Raw genomic sequence first — 13,921 nt, 5'->3', positions numbered from 1 at the left:
TTTATAGCAATTTTCGCTAATTCGAAATCAAATTTTCACGGTCCCTTGGATTTTGAATTATCGAGATTATACTGTATTTGGAATCCAGGAGTTCTCAGTGTTCTGTTCGGGATCTATTTCTATCTCCGGTGAAAACTGCTTCAAACTCATTTTTTTATATTATATTGTCAGCCTGTACAATTTTTTCTTCGATTTTAAATAAATTAAACCATTATATAGTAGAATAAAATTTTATAATTTTTAAGTTTTATTGTACATATCCAAATAATCACAGAACACTTTAGGCAGTTATTATTCTTAGCAGTATAATATGACAAGATAATATTACAAAATACTATAACAATATTATAGTCTTAAGAAATATAATGTTAGATAACATTACAAGTTTATAACTATTTAGAGGTAAACCAAATGAGCTTCACTTTTTTATTACCATTAAAATATAAGAGCAAAGGAAGAAGTTTATTGGCTTTGACTGTAGCCAATATACGCACATAAATGTGCCTAGTCTCTTTAAAACAATAACAAAAACATAAATTAAAACTGTCAAAACATACGAAATTATACATAAGGTAATATTGAGCATTTTACTGCTTGTCAATGTTTGCGGCAAGTTCAAACCACTGCCGTAACGCATCGCTGAGTACGGCCGGTAAAGCGGCAATGTCCCTGAGGATGAGGTAAAACGGGAATGGGAACGAATCCAAGTAGGAGTCCAACCTTTCCAATTCACTGGTCGCAGGATTGAAGACCGGTGTTCTGATATCCATGATTGATACCTGCAAAAACGGAAATCACAATATTATATTAACACTTCAATCAACAAGATGTGGCAACTATACACCATTTAAAGTTCAACCATGCTAAAGAAAAATAGGTCATCAGTAAAATATCAACGTAATCAAAAAGCATATTGGAATAATATACAGGGGGCCCTCGACTTTCGAACGTTCTACTTTCGCACAATCCGCTATTTCGTATATTTCTTAAAATTTAGATTTTTGTTGATAATGAAAAACTGTGCGCTTCCATGCAGTCGCTCGTCTCTGCTCCGCTCCTTGTCACCTCCTCACTCTCCAACCTCTTGACGAGTTTATCAAGAAAACACCTGACTACTAATACGCCTTGTTAACTTTATTATACATTGATAAATAAATATTTAAAAGTACACTTTTTGATGTTTTTTTTTACATCCTTCTACTTTCGAACATTCAACATTCGAACACATTTTCAGGAACTAATTGCAAAAGTCTGAGGGCCGCCTGTATATAGGAAATGTTTTGTACATACCTTACTAGCTGGATTATCCACAATCAAATACACCATAAATACTCCTTGCTGTCTTGCTCGTCTGACTGCCTGAACAACTCTAGCCTCTCCTTCTGAGAAGATGCCTCGGCCGTCGCTCACGATAAGGAGCAATTTGGCATTTGGAGCACTGCTGACAGAACACTGCTCTTCGAACATGACAGAAGAGAAGTCGACTAGATGCGCGATCCTCGTCTTGGTCTGCTGGAATGTGAGATGATGAAGCAGTTTGCAGCCGGAGCTCTCTGTGAATTGCTCTCCGAATGAGTGCAGGACTTTTGTGTCTTCGCCGAAACTCAACACTGCCAGTTCGCCCGCTTCCAGTAAGTTCAAAGCCTAAAAAAAGAAATCATAAGATACTCATAAATTATAATAATATGCAATATACAATGGTATACTTCTGTCAAAGAGTCTGCAAAATGTGTTTTAGTATTTTAATTTATTGCTGGATTCGTACATCATGGTTTTATGAAATACATAACCAAATTACATTACTAAAGAAAAAAATATCATATATACATTTCTTTTAACACCACAGCAGGTCCAATGACAGTAGTGTAGTAATCAAAGTGAAATATGTAATCACATGAACACCTAGGTTTAGAAAAAATCACAAATATAATGTGACCTCATCAGGAATTGAACCTACAGCCCTCAGATGAGAGGCCAGTGCCTTACGCACTGGACTACGAGGGCTAAATATTCAGTATATTGCATGACAGTCTGTTCGTTCAGACATTTTGTTAAAATGGACGTATGACATAGTGACTATTGCTTGCGATATATTTTTGTGATTGTTCATATAAATTCTAAATAATAATGGTTAATATGGATGCTTCGGTTTCGGTACAAGTCAAACATGTTCAATGTAATGTAGTTATTAATAAAACAACACCAATTCTAATTTCAAAGTTAATCCTGGCAATAGTAGTTGTACATTTAATCATCCATAGAATTGACAGAATAAGTGAATGTTTGACAGATACAGGACGAAGACAGAGTGGAATTTGCTACGATTGAATCTACAATACAAAATGACTTGCAGCTAATATTATCATTAGCTTAACTTTTTCAGCCTCATTGTTGAACTGTTAAGGCGATACTTCAGTGAAACGACAAATAATTTTCAACTATAGGCGCGACGAAATTTTGGACTTGCTGGCAGTCTGAGAGCGAACGTCGAGGTGTCAATACGTCATTTTGTTTCGTGATGGCGACGGGGATATTAATTCTTAAATCGTGTAAAGATGACTAAAACCGTTACCCATTTACTTTCAAAAGAAAACATGTCAATGAATATATTATTATTGTTACTAATAGAAAAATAAACAGAACATTAAATGTTGGATTTATATGACAAATTATATTTCGTTCGGCATGCGTCATTTGCACCCGCGACCCGCAATCCGCGCATCGCACAGCCACGATCTTTTTAGACCATGCCTCAACTGAGGTTAACCTTAAAACCTTAGAGAGAAAGACAAAAAGCTGTTATATTATAGCACAAAAATAAAGGTAGAATTAAGTTGTAAATTTTATATTAACTCAATTTATCTACATCTTGTCCTCATTTAGTGTTTGTAATTAATAATTCTGCGATGACTGATGACTATATACAGTGGAGGTTATTAAAATGAGACATGTTAAATTGGAGGCTTCTAAAATTGATTACAAATATTTGAATGTTCGTGATATAAGAAACATTGAAATAACACTTTCGTTGACAGTTTCGCCGGGTGTGTTAATTAGATAACCATTTAAGCAAACACAACTTCGCCCGAAGCATTAGTTCGGACTTTAGGTTAAACACAGGTATCAATTGCCATTTAGATAACCGTTTTGAGCACAAAATACATTATTAACAAATTGGGGTTATCTTGGATCGTGAAAATATAACGACATGGTGTTATTGTCAGGGAATTATGTAGTTGGAATAGATCTGCAGAAGTTTTTAACATCTCAATGACAATAATATGTTTAAGCTCAGTCTATAAGGAGAAAGTTTCGTTCAACGTGTTTGAATGAAACATAAACGATTACCGAGTGATAGTTTTCTGGCATATCTGATTGACAGTGCAGCCGAATATCCTTACCTGTGATACGAGAGCCAAACTCTCAAACGCCAACTCTTTGGATTGGTTGTCACACATGGAACTGGAGTCATCGATGGCTACAGCGATGTGATATTCCCTGCGGGCTGGCCTGGTTCTCCTCAACCAAATTCTGTCTTTCCTGAAGTGGGATGCGATATATGGGATTACCCTGCGCATGTTTATTCTTCTTCCAGTACGGTAGTCACCTGAAATGTGTAATATTGTGTAAACAATAAGAAATTTAATTAACTGTAAATTGAACGTAGTTATGCAGAATGTAGCCAGTCCACAATAATGTGGAGCTGAGATAATGGCACTTTAGCAACATGATTATTAAAAATGTATGTAAAATTGTAAATAGTATTTTATTTCAAGAATAATTTGTTTGCCGCTTGGCTTTTTTCAGCAGAACGTAGAGAAAACCTTCTCGCATCTGATCTATATCATATCTTATTTTTTTATTTTTTGTGGACTGGCTACTTTCTGCATAACTATGTCCAATTATGTGACACCTCCACTCTGTGGAGGCCCATAATATGATCATATTGGGATCGGACATGGTCAAAAGAAAAAGAAATTAAGTAATAAATCCTTGATAATGACAAGTGACAGCATGAAAAGGTGCCTCTACTCGAGCATACACATGCCTTATGTCATTGGTCATCAGTTTAGAGCCTGTCCACATGGCGCGATTCCCATCGCGATTTACGCTCGAGAACCAGAAATGTCTTCCGTCCAGATACGGCGTAGTTTGCGCATTTGAAACAAAATGTGACGTAATTCATTTTTGAATCAGCATAAAAAACCAAACGCGTGTGTAGAAAAAAGCATTACAACTCGATGGTGTTAGTCGGTTTCTATGAGATTTTGTATTTCCCGATTACTTCCAATACCTATTCTCCGCACTTTACAACCTAGGTGACGTAATTTATTTGGGAGTAGCAATAAAAAGTCTCGCGTTCGAGCGCCCAGCGGTCGTATTTCATTTTGTAATGGCTGTAAACGCTGCGATTGTCCAGAGTCTGACGTTTGCAGGTGATCGTTGCGCGAGAATCAAAACGCGCGAGCGCTTGTGGACAGCTGAATTGGGTCACATGTACCTGGAGAACGCGCAATTTGTCACTTGCACGTAAAAACGCGCCACGTGGACAGGCTCTTACGGGAGACATTCATCTATTCCCTGCCTGGCCAAGCTGACAGTTTTATCAATTAATTTTCAGACAATTAATCTGAGATTACTAGTCAAATTTTGGGGGTGGGCAGTGAGCTAAGATGTTTCGACATCAAAATAAAGTAAATTGTACACATATGAGCGTCCACAGAGTGGTTATATGAACCACCCTTTTTTCGAGGAATGGTTATTAGCCATTCACCCAACCCATTGTTTTCTTGCATTGAGTCAAATATACATTAAAAATACATGTTATTGACCAGCCGCAGGACTGAACCTATGAATTACGACTTCGATGACGCCACTTTCCCAACTATAGCTAATGTGACTGATTATACAATAAACATTACCTGCAAGTCTGCTGAGGCCTGTGGGTTCGAGAACGAGCCTCAACTTCTCGGTAAGCATCCTGGCTTGAGTGGCGGTGCGGCCCCACAGAGAATGCCACACGGCTGTCTCCTCTGCATTTACACTTCCACTGGCAGTCGGCTGTCGCACAGCATCTCGGAACGATGCCCCGGACACACTCGACGGCTCTAATGCGGAGAATGGCACGCGAACCATGTCTAATCTGTTGGGAATAACGCAAATTGTCATTCGAAATTCATATAATCAATTCAACAGTCAAAAAATATGTTTTCACACGGTTTGTACAAAAAAATTCTAATGCTCATTTGTATTAATAAAAATGTGGATGTGTCAGGAAACATAAAAATAATGGAAAGTGGGTTGTCTTCTGGTTGAGACTGTAACAAGGTTTGAATATCGAGTGTGGAAAAATATAAGAGAAATTTAAACACTTGTCGAATGTCATTTTCATTATTACACCTGCATTTTTTAAATCTGTTATGTTAACGAAACACGCATTTAACATTGGTAATATTTGAGGACACTTTGTGTTTTTTCCGTTTTATAGCCTGACCCATCATAAAGTTATAAATCAAATCCAGCTTCAAACACTTGGTTCGTAGTGACTGGCTTTCACACATCTATCTTGTGCTATGTACATAATATGTTCTGCGGTATGTACAAATAAACCGCTATGAATCACTCAGATAGTTTTTGCAACTAAAAATTCACTACGCACTACTGTAATCATGTCGGATGGCCATGAAGGATGAGCATTCCTAAAGTGGTCATTCAACCTTTCTTGTGTGCGTATCTCCAAAGAACTCCACACTAATTTGTACCTACCCCAGTAAATATAAAATTTCAGTTATGTATTCCAAAATATTTTTGCTTCTTGTTAATTTATCACCTACCCCTTCCCTTGGAAGCTACCGCATAATCCCAATTTTATGAAAAAAACATACTTGGTGTGATACGAGGTATCCATTCCTCTCTCCACACCCATCGTCAAGACATTGTCGCCTTCCACCTCCAAAGCAGTCTCTCCGGTTGCAGCATCATCTCCCTTTTCACCTTTATCAGACGCCTTATCTTTGGTCTCCTTCTTATCCTGGCTAACGTTTTCTGGCTCCAATTTATCAACCGGGCTTTCATCGACCTACCAAATTGCAACAATGACGGTTATAATTCAGTACAGATCTCTCGGACAACGAGATATAATATTTATATTAAATACGTTATTTGAAATTAATTAATTTAAAATTACATATTTATTATAGAGACACAAAAGAAGATGTGATGTATATAAATATTATCTATGGTCGCTATTGTCGACTTTATTTTACATCACATCTGTCGTATCGGCTTGTCTCACTTGGCCTACGTTACCCATCAAAACTATCAAACCTTATTTATAATGTGGTACGTTTATAGCTTATTAGGCCTTCCGCTCACGAGAATACTCAAAAAAGACAAGACCGAAACTAAAATTCCAGCTAGTATCTAGCAAATGTATTTCAATGGTGGCTTGCTCATGGCAAGACTGGAATCTCTCAGTTTCAAAATGTCCGCTACTAAACTGAAGAAATGCGAATGCTTGTCTCTCAGTTTCCAGTCTCCCGTAAAACTGTGGTGCCAATATCAGTAGATTTGATGAAAAATCATATTTTCTTGCCAATATTGGTAGCACTGAACTGAACTGAACAAGCAATAACAAGTCAAGACGTCAAAAGTTAAAGATGGGCGAACCGATTTTTAATTTAAAACTTGTAGCAGAAGTTGAGAAATACTCCTGCCTGTATAATTACAGGCTGTCAGAAAATTTCCATAAAGATCATCACCATCAGGAACCACCAGTTCGTCGGATTTTAGTTTCTCCATGAGCAAAAGGCCTAAATGTCTAAAACAGTTTAATGCTTTATTTTTCTGGAATCGTCTATAAACAAACGGTCTAACTAAAGCAAATATGTCAATAAAATTAATTATTAGTCATATGCAGGTGTCAATAAAGGTAATAATATAAAGTTATTTTTTTTAATAACAGCTTCATGAGGTATTAGTAAATTTATACCTCCATATCTTCAGGTATATCCATTTCAATGTCATCATCAGGATTGACTTCATCTGCATTTTCATCATCGGGCTTGTTCGGCACTGGTTGCTTTTCTGCTTGCTCCTTCGTTGCTGCATCTATGGCCTGGATAAAGAAAACCAATTGATTTTAGTCATATCGATCTACCGGACAATTCTAGAATTACATATTAAACTATTGACATTTATTGTAATACACAATATATAGACGGACACTCACAGTGAACAAAGCAGTAACTCATTTTTGATCATTTTTCAGCAGGGCATAATGAAAATTTGAAAAATCCTCATATCGAAATGCAAAGAAGAAAATATGAAACAATTGTTTTCTGTGTTAAGAGTTAATTATAAAATAATTTATTTATAGATATTTGCGGATGGAATGAGGTAGGTGGGTGAGTTGATTGAGGCAGCAGCGGTGTAGACGGATGTAGATGTTTATTATCTTGATGCAGAGTACAGAGTTACAATGGTCGGAGTAAAGATTAACGGTGCAGAGTAATCGCGGTAGCTAGGAGCCACGATCCGGTAGCGATGATGATCGGGTGACGAGCTCGCGCTCGAAATACGAATGTCGAATGTCAGGAGCAAGAGACTGTGAGCAAGTAACTGAGTGACTGGACTCGAGTGGAGTAGTGACGAGTTATGGATCGTCCTTGCTATTTATACAATGAAATCAATACATTACAAGAGTCATTATGGTAATTAAATAAATCATAATAGACACTGTTGATCTTGGTTATGATTGAGGAAATTCTGACAATCGCTTCCGCCACTCTGATTTGTTTTGACAACAAAGCATAAATATCGAAGTGTGTCACCCTTGTATGATTGCTACACATACTCAGTCATAATATTATATATTGATAATAATTAATAACTGCTCTAAAAAAAGATATTTTAGGCATATATATGACAAAATAAATAGTGAGACTGAAACAATTGTCACTTGGTGCAGTAAACGGGAATCACTGCATCGAATGACATATATTGTATTGCAAACTACTCAGAGAACAATGCAGTTTGTGATGCATAATAGATTTTGCCGTGGAATAATGTTGTAATTCGTCATACTGCGGCCCTTCTGTCAAATGGATTGAATACAACTGTGGTAAATCAATGTTATGGATACATGGCCAATCTTTGCCATCATTGAAAGATTATTATAGATTTACCTGAGTATCGGTTTCTTTAGCCTGTTTGATGTGCTGATAGAGATCGGCTTCAAGTTCATCATTATCGTTCTCCCTTGCACCTTCTTCATCTTCTTTATTATCGTCAGCTTCCTTTTCTTTGTCTTGCATGTTCAAAGTCTTCATTTTTTTCTGAACAGGTTCTTTCACTTCACCTGTAAACAAAAAACATTTCCACCATCTGTCAAATTTCCACAAATTCTAAAGAGTGCATATTATACTTTCCAACGCTTCATCAGTGTATGGAGATATATTACATATTACAGCATTATTTAATGTTAAAATAAACCTTTACAGTAGTCTTGAATTTACCTCTTTCTGTAGGTAAGATCAATGACATACTTCTTTTATAAATTTTGAAATCATAAAAATACATACAGTATAACCTCGTTTTTACGTGCCCGGAATTCACGTTTTCCCGGCAATTGCGTGTAATTTTTTCAGTCCCGATGTATTTCAGTACATTTAATACCCGCATTTACGTCGGAAATATTCAAAATATGCGAGTTACGCGCGCTTGACAATGATTGGGTCGTGACATTCAAACGGCGTAAGATGTTTGGAGGGAAAACTCCGTGTCTTTAGAACGGCGCACGGTGATTGGTCGGCGAGTGACAGTCATTTAACATCAGCAGACTTGTCTGCTGAAGAACTGTATGATGAAGAAGAGGTTGATATTCCAACAAAAGAAGAAGCAATGAGGTTCATCGAGGGTTTAAAAACCTACTTTACAAGCTTTGCTGATATTTTTAAATGTTTATATAGTCTTGAAATTACGTAACAAAAAAACAAAAATGCAACAAACTAATATACTTACATGATTTTTTTAATAAAAGATAAAAAAATTTTCAATAAAAATTTTGGTACTGTTCGGTTATACCGGAGGCAGCGGAAAACGCATTTTGAAAATAGTCGATAAACTGGATTATTTGTTAGTTTGGGTTAGTTTAGGTTCGGTTAGGTTGGGTTAGGTTAGGTTAGGTTAGGTTAGGTTAGGTTAGGTTTGGTTAGGTTAACCTAACAAATAATCCAGTTTATCGGCTATTTTCAAAATGCGTTTTCCGCTGCCTCCGGTATAACCGAACAGTACCAAAATTTTAATTGAATGTTGTTTTTTAATAAAACGTTATTCTTTTAGAAACATAAAATTTAAATGTTCTTTTTTTCTATACCCCCCTTTTAGATTTTCCCTCCAATTAGGTTTTTTTTTCAGTCCCTTAAAAAACGTAAAATAGGGGTTATACTGTAGTTGCAACATAATTAACTATCATTAAATTCTGGGGATCATTGAAGGCAGTTTGTAAATAATACAATTAACAGCCACGGAAACCAAAATAAGGTAATATAAATATAATACAGTAGCGAAGGGTGGAGGTTGACTGTTAAGATCCGCTATAGTGCACATCAAATTTTGTTAGCCATACGTATTTGTTTTTATTGAACTAAGACTATAATTTACAGATGGTATTGGTTAGTTTTCAAAAATCAATTAAGCCCTGCCTAAACCAAACCATAATAGTTTTGGTATATTTTGAACGATATGACAAAATTGTGCACACTTTTTCATTCATACTTATTTGTTTTCGTTGGATTAAGAATACATATTACACATATTATTGGTTCATTTTTTTTAAATTCATTAAGCCATGCCTCAAATGTTTCAATGAAAACAAATACATATGACTAACAAAGTTTAGTGTGCACTATTTACGGCGGATCTGAACAGCCTACCTCCACCCTTCGCCACCGATTCATTTACAAAGATAATGATAAAATCATACATACCTAATGCTCTGTCCTGATCAGTGCTTCCGGGTTTATTTCTCTTGTCTTTCCTCTGTTCCTTTTCGTTCTTAGCACTCTCCCTGGCATTGCTCTGGGGTCGGTCTTGCCTATCTCCCTTGTGCCCCTTCTGATTTTCACTGATTTCCGATTGTCCGACTGCATCTTTCTCATCGCCATCTTGCTCTTGAGATTGTTCCTGGAAGACAAATAACAACATAGTTTCACTGCATAAATAAACTGTATCTAAAAACAATGAATTATCATTAGTCTAATAATTTATATTCATAGTCACATTTACCATAGAACTGACAATAATAATGTATTTCTCCGCACTCAAGAATTAAACCTTGTTACAGAGTTACCCAGACGGCAACGCACTTTCCATGATTTTTGTATTCCCTGGTGGATATCATTAGTCGAAGTGAAAATTGGATGGTTTACAGTGATGACGTGCACAGTTACCATATATTGACGATAACGATGTTAAAGATTATGAAAATGGAAAGTAAAATAGAGTTTCACTTCTGTTGCATGTGCTTGCCACACTTACTTTAAAAGTCAAATGCAAACTTTACTTACGTAAGGTGCTGCCTCCTGCTCTTTATCAATTTGTGGATTGGTCTGCACCAGATCCTTGGAGCCCTTTTCCGCAGCAGAACTCTCCACGTTGTCCTCCGACGTAGGCTTATCCTGTGACGGTTTTGCTTCATCTTTCGGAGCCTCTTTCTCGTTCTCTTCAGCGGGATCTTCAGCATTTTCTGGATTATCTTCGAGCTTCTCGTCTCCTGGAATGTTGGGCGGCGGCTTACTACTTTCCTCCTCTTCTTCTTGTGGCATTTCTTCGGTGGCGGGATCATTCTGGTCGACCTCGGTGCCGTCTTCGTCAGATTTGTTCTCGTCATCGACGTCTTCGTCCATCTTTTCTTGTTTCTCAGAATCTTCCGGCTAAACAAGATACATATTCAAAATTTACATATATTCATTAGACGTTAATACAAAAAATACGTTGTAAAATGAGATTGCACATTCCTAGCTTTACACAATTAACTGTGTAACTGACCTTACATACGAGAAAAAAACCATTTATTAATATTGAATAATATACCTTATCATCTGGATCCCCATCTTCTTCATCAGTGATGTCATCTCGGTCATCTTTTGTCTGTCCTTTGTCTTTATTATTCTTATCCGACTCCTCTTCTTGGTTCGCATTTTCCTCGAGAGATTCTTTCTTATCATCCATCACATCTATTTCAAATGGATTCTTCTCGTCACCTTCCTCCTGAAAATTGAAAAAAAGATAAAATATTCGTACAGGTATCCGTATCCGTGACCTTTATAATTCAAATTTGTATTTTTTTCTAGAAAAAATTGACAAACCTCTTGGTCCTCTTTGCCTTCCTGGTCATCGACGTTCAAATCATCAGGGAGGTCCATCGGTTCTGGTTCAGGCAGGGGTTTCTGCTTGCCGTGATATGGATCGACCTATACAAAAAAAAATATGTCAATTATACACAAATAATTGAAAATTGTTGTCATCAGATTATGCATGAAAAGGCAAATTATTTATTGACCTGATCATCGTCATATTCTGGTTCCTCCATCTCATTGATATCCTTTTTCTTCTTGTCCTTCTTTTTCTCATCCCCGCCGGCCTCTGACTCTTCTTCTTTCTTCGAGGAGTCTTCTTTCGCACCCATCTGTTTATCGTCCATCGGTTTACCATCTCCTTTCTCTTCCTTTTCTTGATTCTGATTCTCATTTTCATCGGCTTCTTCCTCGTCATCTGAACCCCAGATTTGCTCGTCCAGTCTGCAATATTTTAATATTGTCAATCTCGCACTTATGATATTATACATCTATGGAATTTTAGTCTCTCTTTTAGACTCATGATGTGGAAAATACATCAACATAAAACTCACAACAAAATAATATTCTGATATATTGACAAGCGTGGAGCATAGATCGATTAAAAACTAGGCAAGTTTCAGTAAGCCAAGTTGCATCGATTGTCATAATAGTGTGACGAATCAGACTATTATCAAAAAAATAGCACGATGATGTGTTCCGATATTCTCAGTATTTACGATGCCCAGATCAGATACAATTTCATGGCATATTATGTGTTGTAATATTGTTGCATGTGGTTAAAAACTAACAGTGAATTAAACAAGAGTGGTCCTAGATGTGAACCTTGAGGTACACCAACATCACCAATATACAAAGATTCTTTATTTTTTCTTGATTGCAAATAATTACACTTAGAATCTAACAAAATATATATTCGTTTATTGAGTTGAGATGGTAACCATCAGATAAGATTTGGTGCCCGACTGAAACTTAGTTCAAACCTAATTCTTACACAAATTACTATTTTCAATAAGTAACCATAAAATAATATCACAATGTCAATTAATTATTTTTCTTACTTATCAGCACCCGTTTCAGTTTCACCCATCTGCTTGTCAGCATCATCGTCGTCCTCTTCTTCTTCATTATCCGAGCCTGTTGATGAATTATGTTGTACAAACATGTTAATTAAATTATTACGATATTATACAATACTGTCGAACAAGAACTTCTTGTCTACGTGTTGAAACTGTGAACTAACGATACCCTCCAGTTTTGTTTTCAAATGAGGAACGCCCCCGAATGTATCATTTCAATTTACGCTCCTGTGATGTACGGATCCGTCAATTTACGTAATTTGAAGCTTTTTATAATAAAATTATGTCTAAAACGATCAAGAGCGATGTTAGAATTATTATTAGTATTCTGAAGAATGAAACAGTAAATATATAAAATAAAAATACAAATTTGTAAAGCCATTGATAAAGATTGATTGATGGTATACATACCTTCTTTCTTCTCTAAGTCTTGAAGATGAGATTCAAAATCGTCGGTCATTTCAATTCCATTATCTTCTTCTTTACAATCTTTGTCTTTTTCTTTACTCTTTTCTTCGCCGGGTTTGTGAGCATCATCCAGTTGATCCTAAAACAATATTTCATTTTTCTAAACAATCTTCATAACCTACCTATCTTTTATCTTATTTGTATAAACAGGCTATTTTAAAATATTATTTTCATACTAAAGCTCACTTTGGACACTCTTTACAACAATCATTGGTTGAGCCGATTGTGGTCACATTCATACCTTTCTCCCCACCTCCCTCGAATCCCAGTATTGTCACAAAACCAGACGACGAGCAATTACGGTTCACGAGTAGACCATGACGCAATGTACATTCAGTGACCACAAGACAGCCATCGCGCATGAGTCAGCTCAAGGCAACTGGTGTGCGCGTTAGCCTGTTACCGCTAAACCACATCTTATTGATTAATTCAATTATTTTACAGACTGATTAAACCCCCCCCTAGATCCAGAATCCACCATCACCTTAAAATTATACAGTCCACTGCTAAAAGCGCCACCAATCATTATTGGGTTTTACACAACATACCTGATTTTCTATTCTATCGGAAACATCCTTTTCTCCCTCTCCATCTGCTAATCCCATTCCCCCAGCCTTAGTTCCCTGACCTTCGCCCTCTCCCTCTAATCCAAGATCACTGGGAATACAAAATCTGTAAAAAATATTACATGTGAATCAATATTAAATTTATTGTGTGATTTGTAATTTGAACTTATTTTCGAATTATGGTCACTTTAGAATTACAGAAGTTTTAAAAAGATAAATAGGAACAACTAGTCATAAAGAATTTTAAATTAAGGAAGAAATGTACATGAGTTTTCTGTACAGATCCAATTTTTTAAATTACAACTCAATGGCAGATAAAACAAGACGGCGACTAAAATTTCAATTTCCCTATAATAATTGTCTGATTTGATTGATTTTGAGCATATAATTTCGAGGGCTTAGTGTCACACTATCTACAAAAGTGCAACTTTACAGGAGAGCCAAAAATCGT

General features: G+C 36.3%; 1 protein-coding gene across 2 annotated transcripts in view; it reads right to left on the bottom strand.

Annotated features, from left to right (window-relative positions):
• Window positions 1-211: 211 nt before the first annotated feature.
• LOC147074559 (midasin) overlaps window positions 212-13,921 on the bottom strand; it is a 97,649-nt gene continuing 83,939 nt past the window's right edge. For both annotated transcript variants that reach the window (XM_085943382.1, XM_085943383.1), the window contains 15 exons: window positions 13,453-13,576; window positions 12,848-12,983; window positions 12,419-12,494; window positions 11,564-11,801; window positions 11,370-11,474; window positions 11,095-11,271; window positions 10,569-10,934; window positions 9,990-10,185; window positions 8,187-8,359; window positions 6,992-7,117; window positions 5,886-6,079; window positions 4,923-5,143; window positions 3,402-3,607; window positions 1,291-1,644; window positions 212-779 (listed from right to left, as the gene is read on the bottom strand). In XM_085943382.1, coding sequence (XP_085799508.1) covers window positions 588-779; window positions 1,291-1,644; window positions 3,402-3,607; window positions 4,923-5,143; window positions 5,886-6,079; window positions 6,992-7,117; window positions 8,187-8,359; window positions 9,990-10,185; window positions 10,569-10,934; window positions 11,095-11,271; window positions 11,370-11,474; window positions 11,564-11,801; window positions 12,419-12,494; window positions 12,848-12,983; window positions 13,453-13,576 — 2,884 coding nt within the window. In that variant the 3' untranslated portion in view covers window positions 212-587. The remainder of the gene's footprint in view (window positions 780-1,290; window positions 1,645-3,401; window positions 3,608-4,922; window positions 5,144-5,885; window positions 6,080-6,991; window positions 7,118-8,186; window positions 8,360-9,989; window positions 10,186-10,568; window positions 10,935-11,094; window positions 11,272-11,369; window positions 11,475-11,563; window positions 11,802-12,418; window positions 12,495-12,847; window positions 12,984-13,452; window positions 13,577-13,921) is intronic.

This window comes from Rhyacophila brunnea, unplaced genomic scaffold (genome assembly GCF_057557595.1).
Source record: "Rhyacophila brunnea isolate RB1 unplaced genomic scaffold, BYU_Rbru_1.0 scaffold_16, whole genome shotgun sequence".
NCBI classification, from domain to species: domain Eukaryota; kingdom Metazoa; phylum Arthropoda; class Insecta; order Trichoptera; family Rhyacophilidae; genus Rhyacophila; species Rhyacophila brunnea.
Note: the sequence above shows the minus strand (reverse complement) of the source record. Positions and strands in the feature narration are given on the sequence as shown.